Source organism: Parambassis ranga, chromosome 8 (assembly GCF_900634625.1).
Source record: "Parambassis ranga chromosome 8, fParRan2.1, whole genome shotgun sequence".
Lineage (NCBI taxonomy): Eukaryota > Metazoa > Chordata > Actinopteri > Ambassidae > Parambassis > Parambassis ranga.
The window spans coordinates 10,350,969-10,372,495 of record NC_041029.1 but is presented as its reverse complement, the minus strand read 5'-3'; the positions used below and the strand labels follow the sequence as shown (position 1 = coordinate 10,372,495).

At 46.5% G+C, this 21,527-nt stretch overlaps 1 protein-coding gene across 10 annotated transcripts in view; it reads left to right on the top strand.

Moving 5' to 3' along the window:
- The window catches only part of arhgap23a (Rho GTPase activating protein 23a), a 51,499-nt gene that overhangs the window by 17,649 nt on the left and 12,323 nt on the right, over positions 1–21,527 (top strand). For 4 of the 10 annotated variants that reach the window (XM_028412673.1, XM_028412680.1, XM_028412676.1 and 1 more), the window contains exons 1-7: positions 7,829–8,606; positions 14,136–14,339; positions 16,140–16,164; positions 16,387–16,479; positions 17,064–17,142; positions 17,786–17,846; positions 19,297–20,932. In XM_028412673.1, coding sequence (XP_028268474.1) covers positions 8,364–8,606; positions 14,136–14,339; positions 16,140–16,164; positions 16,387–16,479; positions 17,064–17,142; positions 17,786–17,846; positions 19,297–20,932 — 2,341 coding nt within the window. In that variant the 5' untranslated portion in view covers positions 7,829–8,363. Of the gene's footprint in view, positions 1–6,817; positions 6,924–7,828; positions 8,607–10,660; positions 10,721–14,135; positions 14,340–16,139; positions 16,165–16,386; positions 16,480–17,063; positions 17,143–17,785; positions 17,847–18,499; positions 18,775–19,296; positions 20,933–21,527 lie in introns of those variants that run through there. The other 6 variants (XM_028412681.1, XM_028412677.1, XM_028412678.1 and 3 more) reach the window with 5 other exon arrangements.

Sequence of the window (21,527 nt, the reverse complement as noted above, 5' to 3'; positions counted from 1 at the left end):
CATTTAAAGGCCGCTAATCGAGAGTGACGGGGGCGGCATCATCGTCAGCTTGGCATATGGATCTCATCATAGCAGACAGCCCAACAAAGGGCAGGGTCTAGCAAACGGTGACTACACAGACACCAGCATCCCTGTCCTCTCTGCAGTGTGTCAACAGGAAGGAGAAGATGAAACGATAGCATGGGCCGATCCTCCTGTATTCAAAACATGCCAGGCGGTATCTGTGTAGCATCTTTGTGCCACTGGGAGAATGACGAAGAGAAGAGGAGGAGGAGGAGGAGGAGGAGGAAGGCCCGATCTCAGGATCACAGTGTGAGAAAAGAAGGTCATACTGCAAATAAAATCAGCCTTTTTATCACATGAGGTGGACTCAGCTTTATGCTCTGAGAAAAATGTTGAGTTTTACAAGAGGGAAGAATTGATTAGTCAGCCCCAAAACTCATGCAGTATTGGATTAAGTTGTGTTTTGCCCAGTGGCATGATCTTTTACAGAGGAATGTGTGAGTCTTATGGGTGAATTTGGGAAAATATAGAAGGAATTTTAGAAAATTTCTTGTACATTTTATTCCATAATGCATTTGCACAAGCACTTCTCTAATGTCCAGACATTCACAGATTCCCAGGTGATCATATTCCATCCATGAGCATGTTTGATTAAATTAAACTGCTCTGAGAGCTCCCTAAATAGCAATTCCACACCCCCAGACTACAATCTGAGAACTGCTGGACTGTACAATCCTGTGAGCGATGGAGGACTTCCTCAGCGTGGTGTGAGCGGTGGTGCATGGCAGGAATGTAAAAACCAGATGACCTCAAATGGAAACTCCAGGGCTTGTTGGAGGCAGGCGAGCAGGGCCATCTCATTTGCTCTAATAAACACTCGGATCTAGCAGTCCTCCCCTCGCTCTCTTTCGTTCTCTTTCTTTTTTGCTTGGCTCAGTTAGTTTCAACCTGGCTTAGCATTGCCTCCACCACGCCCCAGATGTTGGAGCACTGCCTGGTTTCAAGGCCTTGGGTCCAGCCTCAGTCAAGGAGAACAGTAACGTCATCGCTGAGCCCCAAAGTTATAATTTTCATCTGTTAATTACACAGAAGCAGAGATGAGCTAAAAATATACATGTAGGCATGTAGATGGAGGGGGGAGGGAAGCAGCTAAGAAGAGGGAGGGGGCTCAAAGTACAGCTACCAAAACGCAGGCGATGGGGGTGGAGAGAGTCGAAAGGCCTGCTGGAGCCCTGTGGTTTTCTGCTGCTGAGGCCTGCTTCTGAAAACAACCAGGAAAGAAAGAGAAGAAAAGGGGAGGAGGGGGACTCTTATTGCAGTGGAGCTCAGACGTGACGCTCTGATTGCTCCCAGCGGTTGTGGTCAGTACAGAAGAGGAGGAGGAAGAGGAGGAGGAGGGAAGGGGTACAGTGCAAAGAGAGCAGGGATAGCTCTTTGCCAGATGTCGTCATTGGCCCTGATGTTTTTAAGACGCACAGAGCCTCAGAAAATGTACAGCTGAAAGTTTACCTGACAGCGGCCGCCGCCTCATGGTGGCTCACTCTGTGACGGCTCGCTGCATGAGCAAACACACATTGAACAGATATCACAACTTTAGACGGAATTGATTAAGCATTCTTGTTGACCCGCTGGATCACATGCAAGAGGTGAAACATTTTCATTCTAGGGTTTTCAGACTTTGCGACTGAAGCCGTGACAGTCACGCTTGTATCGAATAATCTTAAAAACTAGCTTGAAGCCCTGAACCTTCACACTCAGCTGTGAAAGCCAATTTAAATCCTGTAAGGAGCGTAAATGTCACAGTTGATGTTGTCTTGCTGCAGGGTTGTTTTTTTTTTTTTTCTCATGGTCCAACACTGGTAGTGTGTTGGTTCTCATGGCAACTGTCGGCATGGAGGTGATGGGTGATGGGGTGATTAGGTGAACGATGTGTGTCAAAAAATGGAGCCTGACTACTTGAAAATGGTGTTTGCAGAGAGATTGGAGAGATTGGAAAGCAACTGGGTTATCACTGACCCCGATTTATCACAGTTACATATGCTTACATTCAAAATTCTTAGTAATGGTCACAGTAGAGCTTTAGGAATGAAAGTTGTCCTCAATAGTTACATCAGCAGTACAATATGTGAAATTTTGTTGGATGTAACGTTGCACATCTGCGCCCATACCAGCCCCCATCAGAGGCATCATGCTTTTGTGTTTACACATGTACATCTTTGTCATTCTTTGAAGATTTTTATGTTACAGTAAAAATGTAGTTCTAGTTAAATTCTTTGTCTGCAGAGAAACACAAACAGTGCACTTAGGTGGAGGAGCAACTCCCTGCTAATTAGTTTGAAGTGGAGCACCATCTCTCCACTTAGTGTTCTAGAAAACATAATGTGTGTAGCTGTGGTCTCCGCCAGTATGGCTCCTTCTCACCCACACATACAGAAAGAGATTTTCTCTCCTCCATCCATTTGAGTGTTGAATTTGACCTTAGAGGATGATTAAAAAGGCCTTCAATGCATCCCAAATGATTCAGTAGACAAGGGTAGATGTATGGGAGGTAATTAGAGTCTGTTGGTGGGTAAATATGTGTATGTGTCACTGCTGTCTTAGCCCAAATGTGTAACCCCCTCAACTCTTTCCTCTCCATCTGCTCTCGTCATCTTCCTTACTCTGCCCTGATTTTTTATTCTCAGCATATTTTCCCCCCCTGGTGTTCGCTTTCCAACATCTGTCAACGCCCCCGCCCCACCATACTCTCTTTCTCTAACGGGCATTTTTGTCTACGTAGACGCTTGGCTGGCTGGCAGGCTGACTCATGTATCCCACGATCCCTTGTGGCGGATGTAGCGCAATGGACGCATGTAGACTCCTGAGTCAGCTGCGGACATTTTTAGTGTTTAAAGCTTAAAAACGCTGTGGAGAATAGGACTGAAAGAAATAGTGTTGTTACTTTTTGGATTTCTGAATGGATATAAAATGCATTCAATGATCATTTAATCATCAGATTCACCAATAAACGGTTTTAAGTGAATAATCCACACTGAATCAGCTCATACGTCCTGACCTCATGAGGCTGCTCACACATTAGTAGGCACATGTAAAGAATGCATGCATAATGCTTGCGGCTGAGGAACACATGGTCAGGTGGGCTGCTTTGATCCTCTGGTCTGCAGAAGTGGGCTGCGTATTGTTGTTGTCGTGCTCTGGTCAGTCGGAGACCACCCAGCTCCCCTCAGCTGTGGGTTGATGGGCTATCTGACCCCCGCACAACTCGACTCCACCTGCTATGGTCTGGGAGCTGCTTGTACCTCTAAGCGCTACGACAGGTGTGACCTCTCTGATCCCCCCACCCCAACTCTGATCTTATCTATTAGTAACCGACTTACAACCGCAGATAACTGATTACTGCTCATATAGGTCGACTTTTTGAACCCTAACACACCTATTGTTGTAAAACTGTGCCACTGCATGCCGCTCTCCACCCTTTCCCTCTGTCCCCTGTGTCCCAGTGCCCTTTGGGCCTCTCTCCACCCATCTGCCGTTAGACTCTGTGTTGCAGCTGCCCTCTAGTGGCTGCTGACTGGTAACTGCACCATGAATCCTGTCTGTTAGGTCTATAGGTTCTGTGACATGGGGATTTACAGGAGATTAAAGTTAAAATTAACCTGCTTAAAACAGCTCCCTCCTTTTTTCACCCAACGCCTGCTTTTGTAGAATCCACTTTGACAGATTACACATAATGTCTAGACAGAGAAACTGACTCTATCACCATACATTGTCACTCGATTTGACTACTTTTTGGGCATTGATAGACTTAAGAGGCTTAATCACATAGTTCCTGAAATTTGTGAGTCTATATGAGTCATTTTAATGTTTAAAATTCAAAAACGTGAGGCTGTATAATTTGGATGAAATAAGTAGTTTTTGTGCATCATGCATAATTTCAAGCCACTTCTTAATGTATAGCATGTGTGTGGTGATGACACAGATATCTCCTGTGGGTGCTGCCTTATGCCACATATTGACTCAGGAATTTATCAGTGCAGTGTTTCTTGCACCACTATAGGGGACATGATTCACATTCCATATGTTTCCTGAAAGAATTCTGATTCCAGTCCCAGTGAAATTCTTTTCATTGGTTTCATTGTGAGCCTTACACCCAGCCTGTCCTTCAGTGACCCTCTTCTGAATCCTTGCAGCCCTGTGTTTAGAGAAAACACCCCATGGTTGTGTCTGCAGCGTGCTTTTGTTTGTGACACGCCAACTAAGAGCTCACTCAGCAGTCTGAAACTCTTCACTCTTCTCTTTCCTGCTTGTTTCCTGTCAGGCCTCTGCATACGCCTTCTCCTCCTCCACCTTCTCCTCCTTGAGGTCTGAAAGAGGAGAAAAACTTTGTTTTGTCTTGCAATGGAAAAAAAGGTTGTGAGGCCTCTGTGTGATAATCTGTTGGCCCACGGTTGTGTTATGAGTATAAAGAGGATTAAAACATATCAGCAGACTAATCTGTCCGTTACACCGACAGCACCGCTCTGCTCTTTCCCCCTTTCTGCCTCCACCTCCCCTTTCACTTTCCACTGATGTGTGTGTTATCAGAGAGCGGAGGGGGCCGGGCAGGAGGCAACGAGGCATCACTCCTCTGAGATTAGCAGCACATGTCAGGCTTTGATTTCCTGACTTCAATAGCTTTGTACTGGCAGGTTATGATTAAAAAAAACATCTCCTAATAAAAAGTCTGGTCATCTCCAGGGTGCAGTGTGTTTACTCTGCCGTCACAAGTCAGATAAGACAGGTATGTGGTGTCGTGGTTTATTAGGCCTCGTGCACAGAAGATGGATGTGTAGCCGTCTGCCTGCTCGGGCACGTTTGAGTCAAACAGTAGACGGTGCGGGTCACTGGTGGGAGCTTTGCTATTGTCACGTCTCTTCACGTGTGTCCACCATGTAAACTGTAACTCAAAGCCTTTTTTGTTCACTTCTCTTTTGCCAGCCTCTTGTTTTTTTCCCCCCTCTTCGTGCTCATCCTGCTCTTTTTGTAAATGCCTCCATGGTTCATGAAAAGAAAAGAGAGAGGGAGGGAGCTGGACAGACAGAGACCTTTTGTTTCCAAATTAGGCACTGCTCCCTGCTCGCCAAAACTAACTGTTATTGTGAAAAATGTGATATGAAATCCCTCCTCAGTGCTGCCACCGTGAAATGGAGCGCTTGTGTACTTTCAGATATTAAACCCTTGTCTGGCTCTCCACCAGAGATGCTCCCACTGCTGGCAGATGTCTGTAGATGACTTCCTCATGGCAGAAAGGGTGTGGTCTTTTCTCTCACGTCTCCAAGAATTGGACCTCCTCTCTTGCGCCAACCGGTGATCCAGAAGGGTGGTTCTGCCTGGTTGTGCATTGAATACAAAGCTCTGGTCTGGACCGCAGAAAGAAGAGAACCCCCCCCCTCCCCGATAGCCACAGCCTTCTGACTTAAAGAGGAACCATAATTACACAGCCTAGTGTATTTATACTCAGCTGTGACTCAGTGGTACATGTGGCATGTGTTTGTGTGAATGTGCGTGCATGGGCAGCCTTTGTGTTCACATGTAAATGCTGTGCATGTGTGTGTAATAGTGAAAGCGTGTGCTGACTCAATAAACTAAACCCAGGATGAAGTGGAGTGTAGATCCACCTAAAAATAGTGTTATTTTTGCACTCACTTTTTACAGAAGAATTAAGGAAAGTGAATTTTGTAAGCAGATATAAACTTAATGGTCTCCACCGTTTCTTCGAGAGTGTGTACATATTTAGGAAGAGATGGCTGTTGATAGGGGCTGTGTCCCCTTTGAGAAGCTGTATGAGGCCTGTGCTTCATAGACTGCAGGCGTCGTCCTCAAAGGTTGCACCAGTGGTTGCACAGCATGATGTTAACTTTTCTTGATAAACCTCATGTTGCCTAGCAACCGGAAGTTTAGACTGAGATTCGACTGAGATGAAAGTTTATTCTTTGGCTGTTAGAGTTCAGTTTTCAGAGAAGTCTGCTGATTTATGCTGTAAAAAGAATGCAGCCGTTGCTTGACGTATGATGGGCTGTAACTGATGCATCCTAAATTGTAAGCAGGGAAAGAAGTACAGAGTATAAATGCCTTGTTTGTAAAGGATCCCCTCTATTGAAGGTGCATCTTGATGTGTTTTTGACTATTAAAGGTGTCCTGTGTGTAAGCAGATGACACCTAGCTGGTCAGTTTTCCTGTTAGTCCTGCTCTCCAGTGGTTGCTCTCCAGTGGTTGCTCGCCAAGCGCTTCGTTTTCTTCCTGCCTGTCTTAAACTAAAAGGCAACCTTGACTCACTGTCCCATCTTGTGGTACATAGTGTTATGACAAAGTGGTGCAGTGTGGTGTTTGCTGATTAGCATGTTGACTGGAGTAGATATCCCCTTAAACCTTCTTAGATTTGTGTGCACATTGCAGTGTGCAGCTCCATGCCTAAGCCTTACTCTTTTGCAATATAGTTTAAACGTGTCATGACTCATGTGCATCATTTTGTTAATGAAACAGGGATCTGTGTATATAAAAAAGTATGTCATGTGCATGCACTTGCTGGTGTAAAAAACAAAACAAAACAAGTAAGAAAAAATAAGCTCAGGTATGTCAAAGTTCACTCCTTAACCCCCTCATATATCTTTCTTTTATTATTACTTTTCACGTCTCCGGCGTGTGCCCTCGTTGGCAAAGTGCAGCATATCCAGAGGGTACAGAGTCTGCACGGTATGACGGCTTTCTATCTGGTCGAGTTGATACTTGCCTCACTGTGTGGCAGGTGAAACCCGTCTAGCCTCATTGGTAACGGATGTGTGGCGCGTTAACAGTGATGAGCGTTGTAGGGGAAAGTCGTCTGCTGGATCATGGTCACCTGTCTGCCTCGCTCACACGTATCCTGGACGCCTGGATGTTTGGTGAGAACTCTGCTGAGTGGGCGACCGGACGAGTGGGGGCAGGTCACCTTTCTGACTGATTTAGGTGTTTGTCCTGGATGAGTGGATGCGGTGAATAGAAGTGTGTGAAAGAGAGAGAGAGCGGGAGTGTACGGTAGGCTTGATAAAGAGGTCATGTTGACATCCAGTAGCAAGCGTGTTATTTTCAGAGCATTTACAACCACCGCGGCGCTTGTTGCTCTCCTTTTCTTTCTCCTCCATATTTTTCCATGTTCTCCCACTGCCATCCTCCCTCCTCTGTATTTTCCCCTCTTAACCGAAGAAAAGGGGAGTGAGACAGTGCAGCAAGGCAAATGTTTTCTTTTCTCTTTGTGTTGGAAATTGGCCTCTTTTTCTCTTTTTTTGTTTGCGCCCCCCCCCCCCCCCCCCCCCCGACTGGAGTGGAGGGTGGTGGTGGAGGCATAGCCGGCTTTTGTAAAGTTTAGCGCTGGGATCACAGCTTTGTCACTGTGTATGTGTTGCTCTCTTACACACACACACACACAGGCAGCACACGTGTGGCCGCTGGGCTTCCTCTTCATGCAGCACATCAGCCTATCAGCAGCAACACAACAGGAGATATCTTCATCTGGACTGTTGACTGCTGTAGGACGGGGGCCCCACTTCATCCCCAACGACTGGCCTCAGTGAAGTGATGTGCGGTGTTTTTGGACTTGAAGCACAGATGTGCGTTTGCTAAGGACAAGCGGACCGGTTTGTGTGGAGAGAATGACAGATTGTTTGGATAGAGACTGAGTCACAAAAACAAGGACGAAAGAGAAAGCAAAAGACACAAGAGGATTGAAATATCCTGAAGATGCAGACTGACATGAAGAGTTGTGTTTGACTCAGAGGGAGGGTGAAAGAAGAGAGAGAGAGAGAGAGAGGGAGAGAGAGAGGAGAGCAGGCAGTGGGAGGGAGGAGAGACAGAGGATCCAGCCCTCTGGGACAGCAGTGTGTCTTTTGGGGGGTGGACAGAGTGGCTTTGTATGCAGAACATCACCGGACACCGACAGGAGGGACGGTGCTGTCAGTTGTTCTCTGTGTGTGTCTGTAGTGAAACTAGACCTACCTCTGCTCCACACACACTCCTCCATCTGCTGCCCAGGACCTTGCCTTCTGCTTCCTGTGCTCTGGCCCCCTGCTGATAGTGTGTAAGAGTCCCCCAGAGGGCTGATTCATGGAGGTCAGGAGTGACAGTCTGTGATGTGGAACTTGTGGGATTAAACTTTCCCGAGGCTCGGCAATGAGACGGCAATGGATTGGAGCCAGGAAGTTCAGTGAATGACAGGAGGATCCTCAGAGGAAGATTTGCAAGCAAAAACCAGCCAACATCCCCTGGCTTGATTGTACTTGTGTGTATTTCTGTATCTGGACCTCGTACATGACTTTGCGTCGGTTCCTGAGCAGCGCGTGCAGTCCATGCTGGTGGCGAGCGATGCGGATCTGAGCAAACTTCACGCCCCGATGCCCGCTGCTATGCTCCCGTGCCCTGTGCCAGCCGGGTCTGACTGGAGTTTCCAGAACCCGGTGGGGGTGGACTGCAGCTCCCCCGAACCTCGCTGCATTTGGCTGGCGGTTCTCCGTGGAACCACGGGCCCGCTGCCACCCCCTTCACTACCCGCCATGCCCACTGGGCACAGCCAAAGCTCTCATCAGACCAGGGTAAGGAGAGGTCACCTATCAGATATGAAGACATGGAGGTTGATGTATTTGTACAGATTGTAACTCTTTTGCTAGTACAGTTAAATAAAATACAAAATAATAGTGTGATGTGGGACTTTTATGTGGCACATAAATACCCACAAGCAGCTTTGACATTTTATACACTACAAGATGGTGCAGCTGTACTGTTGTGGTGCCCATGTTGATTTTTGTGGCTCTCCAGGATTAAATCTGCACACAATGAAATCAGCAGAATGCTCTCCAGAAACCGCTGTGTGCAGTTTGTCAGTCAGGCGTGTTTCTGTGTAACCATTCCCATTGTTTGAGGACTGTTAACCGCTCAGCTGGTGACAGATTCTTTAAGCTTCTGGTATTTCCAGGCAGATAGTTACGCAGTCTTTATGCACGTGTGTTCAGATCTTCTTGGAAATGTTGGTATTGATGGATTTCGGTTACACACTGTTAGGGTGAAATTAAGCTACAGTTGGTCTGAAGTGAGTTCTAGCATCCCTGACATGTTGGAGTTAAATCTGTCATGAGCCTGCTGCTGGGAGTGTATACATGACCTTTTTTATTCTGAGTGTCTGGTTATTTCCTTTGAGGCAGTTTTTGGTGATAAACTTGTAAATATGGATAAATGAAGCTAGAATCCACCACATAATGATGTTATTTTTAGACGGCTCCTATCTGTGTGAATGTGTGGCATATTGACCCTTTCCTCCCTTGGAGGGAATTCTAATTAGTGGCTAAAGACAGATGAAGGAGGCTGTTAAGTGCCACTTTCAGCGAGGTGTTGTGGAAGCAGCAAGCTGTGGGAGCTGTGCATTCGTCTCCCCCACCCCTCCCCACACATGCCCTCAGAATTCAGGGCACACATGATCTCATTTTAGCGAGGGCATTTATGTGGAATATTACTTCCTTTTTTTTTTCTCCTCCTCGTTAGCATCACCCCCCCCCTCCCCCGGATTCATTGACACAGTTAAGAAATGCCACGATGAAGAGGAATGCGAGCGTAGGGGGAGGAGGGAGAAATAAGAGAGGTTGCGTGGACACAGCTGGGACAAACACAAACTGTACGATGTTTACGTTTTAAGTCAGACATGTCTGTTAGAATTTCACTGGAAGGGAAAGAGGAAAAGCAGTTCCACTCCACACAAACTGCTTTACTTATCTCTGCATCAGATAACAAGTCAGGTATTTTTTGTTTGTCGCTGTGTCTAGTGTCACAGGATTAACACTTTAACAGGTTAACACTGGAGCCTACATATATGTAAATGGCTTGCCTGACCATTGGCATTAGCATCAAACGCATCAAAAAACTCATGATGCATAAGAATGAAGCCAAATATATCTATTTAATTTATATCAGAGGTGATAAAGTGTGGAGAATGTGAACATTTAGGTTATAGGGACACAAATATACACGAACATCATAATTTGCTAAGCTTTTTGAGACATTTTGCCCTGTTGCTTGAGGCTAAAAGCAGCGACAAGAAGGATTAAAAAGTACCCAGATTTAAATCCACGTCATACACGGACTGTGTGCCACGTGCCTCTAGCTGCCCACAGGGCTACCAAGTCATCCTGTAAAAGTTATTCTAAAACTGCAGCTCCTCCTGGAAATGACTCCGGGCCTGAATCTGCTAAAAATGACCATCATCACAGACAGTGAGGCCGGTTTCAGTTAGACAAAAGGAAAGTACAATAATATGTTTTGCTGCTCAAGTAGAAAACCCAGTTTAACCGACATTGCATCATCACCTGCCGGTCTGGTGAAGTCGGACTGGTTTTTGAGCACACAATCTATATTTATGTTGACACTGAGGTGCGTGCAAACACACACACACACACACACACACACACGTACACATACACATACAAAAACAAGGCCACATGCACGCCTCATAAACCATCTTACATAAATTACAGAGGGATGTACAGCTTGTGCTGCTCTTTATTTTGAATCCTGCACCGGGTTGTAAAGGTCACACTGTATTCTTTGCCTGGAGTGTTAAGAGCTCAGCAGGATTTCCAAGACACCATGCCTCTCCTTCACAACACGTAGGATGCATTTAGACCTGCAGAGGTGGTGGAGCGCTCCCTCTGTGTGGCCGGTGAGTCCAAAATGAGTGATTTCTTTTTTCTTTTTTTTCACCGTCCCTCTCTCCTGTTGGCTGCTCGGCTCAGGGCCGCGGGCGCAGACATCAGGATTAAAAGCTCGTCAGCATTTGTAACAGCCGTAAAGCTCCACTTTTCAAACAGGTTGCAGCTCTCAGCTGTTTAAAAGAGCATTATTGTTCTGTCCTGCTGGGGTTTTAGCAGGAGCCGGGCTCGCAGACAGCCCGTGCATTCCTCTGTTCTGCTTTACCTCTGGATGCAGTGAGCACAGGAGTGTGTGTGTGCTCACTAACACGTACGCTGGTTCCTGACGATTATGACTGCAGCTTTACAGTATTGACATGTACTAGAAAAGCCTCTTACAACATTAGAAAATCCTGGATTGTAGCAAAGATTATCAATGACTATTTTTTTAGCAGTTTTATATTCTAATAAATCTGAGGAAGCTTTACATTTTTGGCATTTAAAGAAGCCCTGGTTCATGTGTGCTGCCTCTCTCTCTGCTTCCATCTTAATAATATGCTCCTTAATTGAAATCAGGAAGAGAAATATCCACAGGGAAGAGCCTGCTGCTGTGTGTGCTGTCAAAGTACACCACTTTACCCACTAAACACCCTCTGGAAGCAGGAAGCTGCGGTGTGGCATTACTGTACAACCCTCTCTGCTTATACAGTTGTTTCCAGTGAAGTTTGTGTGTGTGTGTGTGTGTGTGTGTGTGATCTTCAGGTGTTAATAGGATCCCTCGGGGCTTCAGAGGTTATTTGTTAATGGCTTCAGCAGGTAATACCTATTACTAGAACAGTAGTAGAGGAGGAAATGCCAAATGTCTTCTTCTCTCAGAAAACAGTGAGTGAGGCTTCTCTCCAGCCTGCAGGAAGTCAAGATTATACTGAAAAACCACAGAAAATTTTCCATGTGCCTTGGTTAAATCGAATGTCAAACTGGCTAGAGAGACATGTCAGAAAGTTCTTTTTTATTCTCTTGGTGGGAGCAGATAAAGCTGTGGAATCAAGCTGGCAGGTTACAGGAGAGGTGTTTATCTGACTCTGTAATGGCCGAGGAGAAACGCAGCAACCCACACAGTCCAGAGCAGCCGAGTGGGAAACGGTCCTGGCTCACAGACCCAGTCAGACCCTGTGTGTTTTGGGTAATCACAGGGTTTGGTATTCCCAGTGCCGGGAGGGGCCATGTGGTCGAAACCGGCGTGCTGGAGCCTGTCCCTTTGCTGGGGCCCGATACTCCTCCTCCTCCTCCTCTTCTCCATCCTCTTCATCCCCTCTCATTCACTCTCTCTGCACTCCCTCCCCTCCTGTGCCAGTGTGTGTTTCAACTTGTCCAAACCAAACCGCTCCCTCTGAGGAATTCACTCTGTCTCTTCCTCCTTTTCACCCCCTCTTGCCTCTTTCATTTCCTCTTTTCTTTTTCTTTATCATTTTAATTTGACACTCCTCTGCCTTCCTCACGCACTGCTTTATGCTGCTCTCATGCCACATAATAGGCCTTGCTGCATGCCTCTTTGAGAAAATAGCAGGGGTTACTTTACATTGTTTAGACTGCCAGACTAAAGATCAGGCTTTGGGTCTGACATAGATTTATGTATCTAAATCTCCAGAATACACCTTGTGGTTCAGACAGAATTCTTCAACATGTATCCCTACACAAAGGAAAGAACAAACTTATTTTGGGACTCTTGTTTTTCCTCAATGGAATGAAATGGTAGAGGAGCAGAAATTGTGTGGTAAAAGTCAGCAGAGCCGGATTTCCATTACATTAATTCAAGTGGCGTGAGAGGAAGAAGAAGTGGAAGGGAGGAGAGGTGAAGTGAGGAGAATGGAAGGAAGGAGAAAGAGGAGTGAAGGAATGGAAGCGCCTCCATGATGAAGAGAAATAGCTCTGACTGGTTATATTTATAGGAATGGCTGGTTATCCCGCCCCGCAGTGCTGCCCCACGTCCTGCCTTCAGCCTGCCACTTCCTGTTGTTGTGTGGCCAAGCGTAGACCTGCCAGGTCAAGCGTGTGTGTGTGTGTGTGTGTTACACAGCATTTGTGTTTTCTATGTGTCAGTGTGTGTAAGGTAGGCAGGAAGGGACGTGGGGGTGCTTTTCTTGCAGGGGTTGATGTTGTCGTCTAGACATTTTGATCTGATCTGAAATAGTTAAAAACAATTGTTTGTTAATATGCATGAATCAGACTTGTGTATCTTAGGGCATGTTCATTCATATCTAACGTGGTGTGATTAGTCTCAGCCCTATGTCATGTATTAGCTCATGCTGGTAAAAAAGGCCATTCAGATTTGCATGCATATCAAAACAAGACCTAGAACAACGTAATCCGACATACCTGTGGACAGAATCTGAAGATTACCAGATTATATAAATACAAGAGTATTTTGGGTTTTTTCTGAACTCGTACCAGGTAGTGTCCGCATTTCCTGCTGCTACTAACACTGTAGAACAGAGGTAGCATAAACATTTTCTCTCTTTTTACTTGTCATTCTGCAGGGGTTTCCATTGTGAAAGCTACACACTCACAAAATCCATTTATACTTTGCCTTCCTCAGTGTACACAGACAAATACATAGTCAGCTCTGAAGTGTAAGCCTGGCACAGTGATTTAAAGACAGGGTTAACTTTGGATCATTATAGAGTTGAGCAGTACGATCAGTTCCTTTATGTAGGGAAGACAGGGTGCAGTGAGTTCAGCTTTACTAAAAACCACAATGCACAGCCAGACCTGACCTCCTGAGCTGACATGGAGAATTCTCCCCTTCTTCCTTCTTGCTCTGGCCTGTTTGGTCAGGTGATTGTGTCTGACTGACAGATGTGGGTCGTCGGGGCAGCATGAGGGTGATAGTTCTCACATGTGTCTGTCAGCTGAGCTCGCTGGGCTTATTTACTCGGCAGCAGGAATGAGATATGTAGAGAACAGGTGGAAATGTGCCTTTACTTCTCCTCAACAGTCCATATTCCAACTGGACCGTCTCTCCACTGTGATAAGACCAAGGTCACTGCAGCCAGAGGTAGCCACACACATTACCTCCTCGGCCACAGTCTAGAGGGTTAGGGTGGTCCCATTCTGACTGTAGACCCCCCAGGTGTGTTTACGGGCTATTGTTCTGAGGCTGAGACTGTGAGCTACATGAGGAAGCTGCTAATGAACAATCCAGCATGTCTCTGAGTTCACAGTGTGCTTCTCTGGGGATTCAAAACTTGTAATGCATCTGGAAAACAGGTTGTTTCACCAGGTCTGGTGCTAATAATGGTCAAACTGATATTAGATGATTCATTCCTGTAGTCTCTTTTGTTGCACAGGCTAAGAATGCACTCTCTAGTCATACTTTTTGACATTTTAGCTACACATTTCTCCAGGTTTGATTCCCCATGTTGACCTGATTCTTTATTATTTGTGCAGGCTAAAGGGCAGAGGGATGGTCTCTCCTCAGCCAGTGACAACCCTCGGCCGCCGATGGCAACCCGGCCGGGAAGGGAGGGGGGTGGCTTGGGCTGGAAGGGTCCTCGGACACTGGTCCTCCATAAGAACTCCCAGGGTTTCGGCTTCACGTTACGCCACTTCATCGTTTACCCTCCAGAGTCCGCCCTGCACACAAACCTCAAGGTGAGACCTGAAACAGTGCACATTTGTGAATAGTGTTAAAAAAAGTTGTAAAACACATCACTTTTAATTCAGTTTTAAGTGTCCCGTGTTTGTTTTTATAGCACACATGGTCTCCATTTCATCTTCGCTGGCTCTTAAAAGGGTTTTCATAAGCCTTACGTTTAACTTGCTGAGCTCAGAGCAGAGCCAATTTGAGCTTGAGATAAAGCCAATCATACAGCATCTAAGGGTCAGCGAGGGTGAGCTGAGCAAAAATGAGCACACAGACAAAGGGAGAAAACAAGCCCAGCAGATTCGAGGCAACAGACTGAACAAATCAAAGCTGTCAAAGGGGTCATAATGACTCAGATTTAATGAATGCGATGAACATGGAAGCATGAAAAGTGTTGCCCCGTTTATTGCACAGGACTTCTCTGTCCTTGTGAAATCAGCCTCTGTGTGTGCGAGTGGTTATTTAGCTCTTTGAGGTGTGGGGGGCAAACGTCTCCAGATGTGAAATTGAGGGATCTGGAGGCAGGGGTGGGGTGAGCCAGCTGAAACAAGACCTCTTTTATTTTTCTACCACACCATCGTCCAGCAGCTGCAGATGCAAGAGGAGATTGAATGAGATCTGTTGTCTTTGCCTGGTACCACTCACTGGCAGTCAGGCTGTACCAGGCCTGCCCCAAACAATAGGCCCACTACTGGCCTTTGGCCCTGGTTCTGTCCTTGTCTCCTCTGCCTCAAAGGAGACCAGGGTCACATGGTATTTCTGGACAATCGGACTCACAGAGCCTCCTGTTTGTATCTAAAGAACCTCCTAAATTACCCTCATAGAGCCTAATTATCAGAGGTTTACCCGGTGCGTGACTCAATTTGGCTGATTTTTTGTGGTGTTGGCAAGTCCTGGAAGTCTTTTAGGGTCTTCAGTTATGCTAACGTCCTGCTCAAAATTGTGTGTTTCCAGAATCCTTGTTTAAAAACCTCATGTTGGTCTTTCTGATGTCTTTATTATATGCTGTGACAAAACTAAACTGAACGTTTCATACAAACCTTACACTGTCTTGGTTCTGGATGTGTAGAGTTGGTTGGGACTGGCCCATTGTTGGGTATCCCCAGCTCCAAGTTCTATTCTGGGGTCAGCCGCTGTCCTTTCTCTGCCTCTAAACCCCCCACCATTGTCTGCCGAGCCTGGAATGAGCCCACTCAGCGCAGCACAAAGCCAGGCAGCAGTCAGCCCACCGTGCCCCTAACCCCAAACTGTCCAGTCAGCTTAGTGCGCGTGTATGTAGGTGATCAGACGAGCTGCGGTTCCAGGATCTCGCCACCACACCTCTGTGTGTGTGTGTTTCATTGCATGATGTCATGAGTACCTGCAGACTGTCTAACCTGAAAGTCCATCTCAGAACATGCAGAATTACGAGCTTTAAAAACAAACTAGTTTGTGACACAATGGGAGGTCACCACTCACCCTCCCACCTGTGACAGGTATTACAGATGCTACGTGAAAAGAAAATCCAGTGTCAAGCTTAACACCTCTGTTACTGTAGAAAAATAAACTCAGGACAACCATTTAAAATCAACCTATAAACTTTGCCTTAGGTTTGTCCAGATGTTAAATGCTGGGCTGGTTCAGCTCTTAAGCTGTTTACAGTTGTTTGATTATAAAGACTTTTTTTCTATTCTCATTTTATGAATGTGGATCTTATTAATTATTAATCCAACAATCGATTTCCCTGATGTGAGCTCTTAAAATAAAGTGCTTGAAGCAACATATTTTTAAATTTGAATAGTAATCCTGTCTCTTTCTGTGCTTTGCAGGATGAGGAGAACGGTAATGGAAAGGGTAAGTCGTCTCTATCAGGGCGCCAATTAAACCTTACTACAGTGGGATAACGATGATGTAATGAGCTGGGACCTCCTCTAATTCCCTTCTGTCAGCTCTGCTCTGCAGCCTCTCTGCACCACCTACAGGACACTATGCAGTACTGCAGTTAAAATAGTCTGTATTCAGAGAAGAATTTTTGTCAATAAAGTGTAGAGTAATATATTTGTCTTTGTCATGTAGGGTATCAGAAAGGCCGACTGGAGCCGATGGACACCATATTTGTGAAGAATGTGAGGGAAAAAGGTCCGGCCCATCAGGCGGGCTTGTGCACAGGTAACACGAACATGTGGTGCAGAAACATGAGCACTATGATTTGCATTGAAAATCCGTGGGAAGGAAATGTCTGGTCATGTGACATGCACACATTAAAAAAAAAATTGATGTGACAGGGCATAGATTAAATGCACAACTGCTCAAACGCTCAAAGTGTATTTGAAAGTGACAGAGCTAATGACAGTTTCATGTCGTGTCTTGCTGCAGTCCACTCCCAGCAGCTCGCACAGTTTAACACAAGCTGTCAAATCCTGAACACGCTAGTGTGCACACTCATGCTCTGGCTCTTTGAGTTTCATCTTGCATTATGTCACTGCAAATACTCATGTGTTTGTTTAGATCAAAATTTCAATGGGCCTAAAGTGCTGTACGTGCTGCACATTGTTGTCCTCCAGATACACAGGCTGATATCCTGCCTGCATGTTTCTGGTTTGCTGCACATTAGTCACTGGAACATGAATGTTTTGATGTTTGCCTCGGTCCTAATCAGTGTTTCCATTTCCTGGTGGCAAGTATTTTTAACAGTCAGAGTTTTTTACCTTAGTATTATAGCTGCAATAAAATGATACGTCTGTGTTCTGCAGGGGATCGCCTGGTGAAAGTGAATGGTGAGAGCGTTCTGGGGAAGACGTACTCGCAGGTGATCGCTCTTATTCAGAACAGGTAAGACGTCCTGCCTGTGTTGACTTATGCCATGTGTTTGCTTTTTTTGCCATAGAGATGACATAGTTGTTAGTATTACTTTGACCTGCTTTTGAATATAGTAGCCTGAAGCAGTGTGCTCTACACATACAGTATGTACCTGTGGTGTCAAATCCTGATACCTTGATGCAACACGGGGGGAAATTACAGACTCAAAGTCATGCATGCTAGAAAAGATGCTGGCTCGCTATTATACAATAAAATCTAAATAAGACCAGCTGGCTGTGGGGATGCATGATTCAACTTTTTCTCTTTATAGAAATTGACGTACCTCATTAGTGCTCCTAATTTTAGTGGGTCACCCTGAGTGGAAGGGAGTTTTAAAGTCATTACCGAGTACTAGAAATATGCAGTAAGATATAAAGAATAGACTGTTTTTTATGATTTCAATATCAATGCTGATATTGATCCACTGAAATCGGTGGGGATGTTCAGTTAAAATGCATTTTTACTACAAAAATAAAATACACATTTGCATTAAATTGTAGGCACACAAAAAATAAATAAAAATAGCATTTTGCTCAGTATATTCATCACCTCTATCTCTTGTTTATCTTTACTGTCCTCCCTTCTTCCTTTCCATCCTCCTGTTTGTGTCTTGCAGTGAGAGTGTGTTGGAACTGTCTATTATGCCAAAAGATGAAGATGTGCTTCAGTTGGTAAGTGTGAGTATAACATTTTTTGCGCACTTTTCGCCACACTTAGCGGGAATTAACATGTATCTCTGTAAAAGTTATAGAGGATATTTTGCATCGTTGGAGTGCAGAGATGCACCAGGATTGACCCCTTGTCATTGAGGAAGAATATAGAGATTTAGTTAGAAAGGCTGGAGCGTGACGTGTGACTCACAGGCTCGCTGCCCTGTGTTTAGATTACAACACACATTCATTTAAGGCCCCTGAAATCTCCACTGTCAGAATTTACATGAGCAAAAAAACAATTCTCACACACACCCATGTACTGTACAACACATTTTTGTTGCTCCACAGGTTGCCCCATGCTCCTTCACATGATCCAACATGCATCATCCATCGCCCCTCCCACTAAACCCGGAGCAATACACACACAGATGGGCAGATTTAAGCGACCCTTCTAACACATGCATCTTAACAAAAGAGCTTAAAGCCGTGTTCCCCCGTTTGAGCCTTCTGCCATGTCTTAACATTATAAACCCACTCCTCTGTCCTCGCGCTCCTCCCCTCTCACTGCTACGCCTGCATCTGCTGCATTCCTAGCATGACATCAGCAGTGCTGTGCCTCCTTCCACACTCCCACAGGGTGGAGTAAGACAAAGAATGAGAGGGAGGAGAGAGGGAGTTTGGAAGGACCTGAGAGAGCAGAAAACAACACGATCAACAGGAAGGGGAAAAAACTTACAGAAAAGAATAAAAAAAATGGACGTGTCCGGAGCAAGGCAGCGTAAAATATAACGGACTGCAGGTTGTAGCAGCAGGAGTGTCGTGTCAGGAGTGTTTGGTGAGGATAAGGCTGTCCTGTCCTGTGCTCTTCCTCTGTGTTTGTTTGTGGTGACTACAAGCTTAACACACAAACCAAGGAAGGCTCTGACTTCTGTTGGATGGACTAGACAATTAGGTAAACTTTTAAAAAACATGTCAAACTGTCTGCTGTCTGAGCTTTAGCTGCTTTACTCAGTCATGTGAGTAAAAGAATGACTCTTAGCCAGTTTGTTTTGTTTCTAAGGTCGGAGTTGTGTGTGGTGATTTAAACGTGACAGTGCAGCTGATTGATAATCAAGTAATCATAAGATTTGGAAAGGATACGTTTAAACAAATGTGTGTGTATCATATATGTATTGGCGTCTGGCTGCATTGCAGTGACTGTTGTGGCTTTTGCTCAAGGGAGTTCATGCAGTTTTCTAGCTTGCACGTGTTTGTGTTGAGCCCTGGGGACAAACTGCGGCAGAAGGGTTGAACTACAACCTTTCACTTGACGAGTTGTTGTGTAATGTCTAAAGAATTATGGGTATTTTGTGTTGTTGTCAGATTTGTTTATGGTAGGAACATATTTTGACACCCTCCACACTTTACTTCATACTTCCTGCTCTCCACGTCGTATCTCTTCTAACTTGTCTTGCATATTCCTTTTATACTGCAGGCGTACTCCCAGGATGCCTACCTGACAGGAAACGAACCCTTCACTGGGGGAGCCGAGAACCTCCCACCGCCACCTCCTCTCTGTTACCCACGCACCAAAACCACGGCACTGGCTGGAGCTCCACTGTCTGCCCCCATGGGCCAGAACCAGCTTGATAACTGGAGTCGCTGGCCAGGCTCTTCAAGTCCCTCATCACCTTTGGACAACCGCTCCACTGTGGGAAGCCCTGCCAGCTGGCAGGACGGGCGGGCAGGTGAGCCCGGTGGCGTAGGTCACAGCAGTCCGGCTCACCGTACAGAGGAGATCCAGTACGGTATGACCAGCCAGCAGCCTCAGGGCCAGACCAGGGGACGCTCCTATTCTTCCTCTTCTTCTTCAGGAGGTCCTCTATCCAGTCCACTGCAAGTCCATTACACCAACCACCACAGTGCCAGCGCATCCCAAGCTCAGCCACGTAAGTCCAGTCCAGCCTGGACGAGTCCCCCTCTAGCCCCGGTCAGTCATGGTCGGAACGAGCGCTGCCAGCAGGCCCTGTCTGACTGGTACTACAGCCAGCTGCCTGAGCGCTCAGGGCGCAGCATGCAGACACGCCACCGCAGCTACTCTCAAGATCGGCTCAGTGAATCGAGGAGGCAGCAGCAGCGGACTGGTGGCTGGCCACACAGTGCCTCCCAGGACACTCTCTTCTTACTACAGCAGTCAGGACCAGGACCCCAAGGGGAGCCCTACTGGTCCTATGGAGACTGGGATGGGGGCCCAGGCAGGGACCCATCTGCCTCTAACTACACTCGAACACGATCTGAAAATTTGCTGGCCCAGTACGATCGCCATGGCCGCTCTTTGGAGATGTTGGACCGAGCAACAGCTGGACTGGTCTCGCCTCGGTTTGAGCGGCCATCGTGGCTCCAACAAGCTCCCCAGCCTCCCTCTAGGACTGACGCCTACTCAAGGCAGGGGGGCCATTTCAGTGCAGCACAAGCTCCCCCAGTGTCCCGACACTCACAGTCACATAGTAAACACCACCCACAGACACACACCCAGTCCCACTCCCAGCCCCAGCCCCAACAGGCAGCCCCTCAGACCAGAAGGCTTCCTGCTGGACAAAGCATGGACGACCAGCCAGTAGGCTACCGCAGCTACAGCCCCTCTTTTTACCGTAAGACTGGCCGCATCATGCAGCAAGCGCACTCTTTCAGGGACCCCTCATACTCTGGCCCCCACTTGAACTGGAATCCGGCCCCTAAAACGAGTCCACCAGAGGTCACGTCTGCACCTCTCACTGCCTCTATCGCGTCCCCTCTTACCTCCACCACTTCAGAATCCCAGGACACTGCGTACAGGCCAACTAACCATGAGAGGGAAAGAGGGGCAGTGGAAGGGCACCCAGAGGTGGCGCAGACCCAGGAAGTGGTGCTGAGGCAGAAACCTCCCACCGGGCGGAGGAATCCTCATGGCATGCGTCACCCTCATTACGCCCTGCCTATGGACGGGCTAGAACCCTCTTTGTTTTCTCCTGATCCCAAAGACTCAACCACTGCCCCTGCTCCCACAGGAGATGTAGCCCCACGCAAACCAAATGGCAACCTCGCCCCCCTCCCCATAGAGGATGACTCTCTGGCCTCCATCCCATTTATAGGTGAGTAGGAAGCTTCTGAGCATCACCCCTTCTCCTCCTCCCCTTCAGACTGACCTTTTCATCTCACTTATGTTTTAGTGTTTATTGAATGTCTGTGAAAGCTTAGCTGAGAGGATATGCAAAGCTATAATTCAGACGAAATTGGGGACTGTGTGTGTGTGTTTCCTTAATTTCCTTCTTGTCTCTGGCTTCAGGCTCTGCTCAGTTGCAGTTTCCATTCCGTTACAGAAATGCTGCTGTTTGTCTGTGAATGTTTGCGTTGGGTAACACTGGGACTTCCCACAGTCTTACAGACAGTATTAGTCGTATGATTGATTCATATCAAATGGGAGTTCACTAATACTTTTTCTTGCACCCGACCTTACCCAGTCGCGGAAATGAGGTGGAGGTTTCGACTTCCTGAATATGCAGTCCTGTCACGGCTGTCGTTTGTTTCTTTTCTGATTTCGCATTAGTCCTGTTCAGTTATAGCCTGTATATGTCGTGTCAGTAGGAGGTGACTGTGATCATGCCCTAGCTTGCTTTAGTACTCAAAAGAGAAGGAGCCCCTCAGGCTTCAGTTTGGTTTGTATCACTTGACGTGGACAGCAGTCAT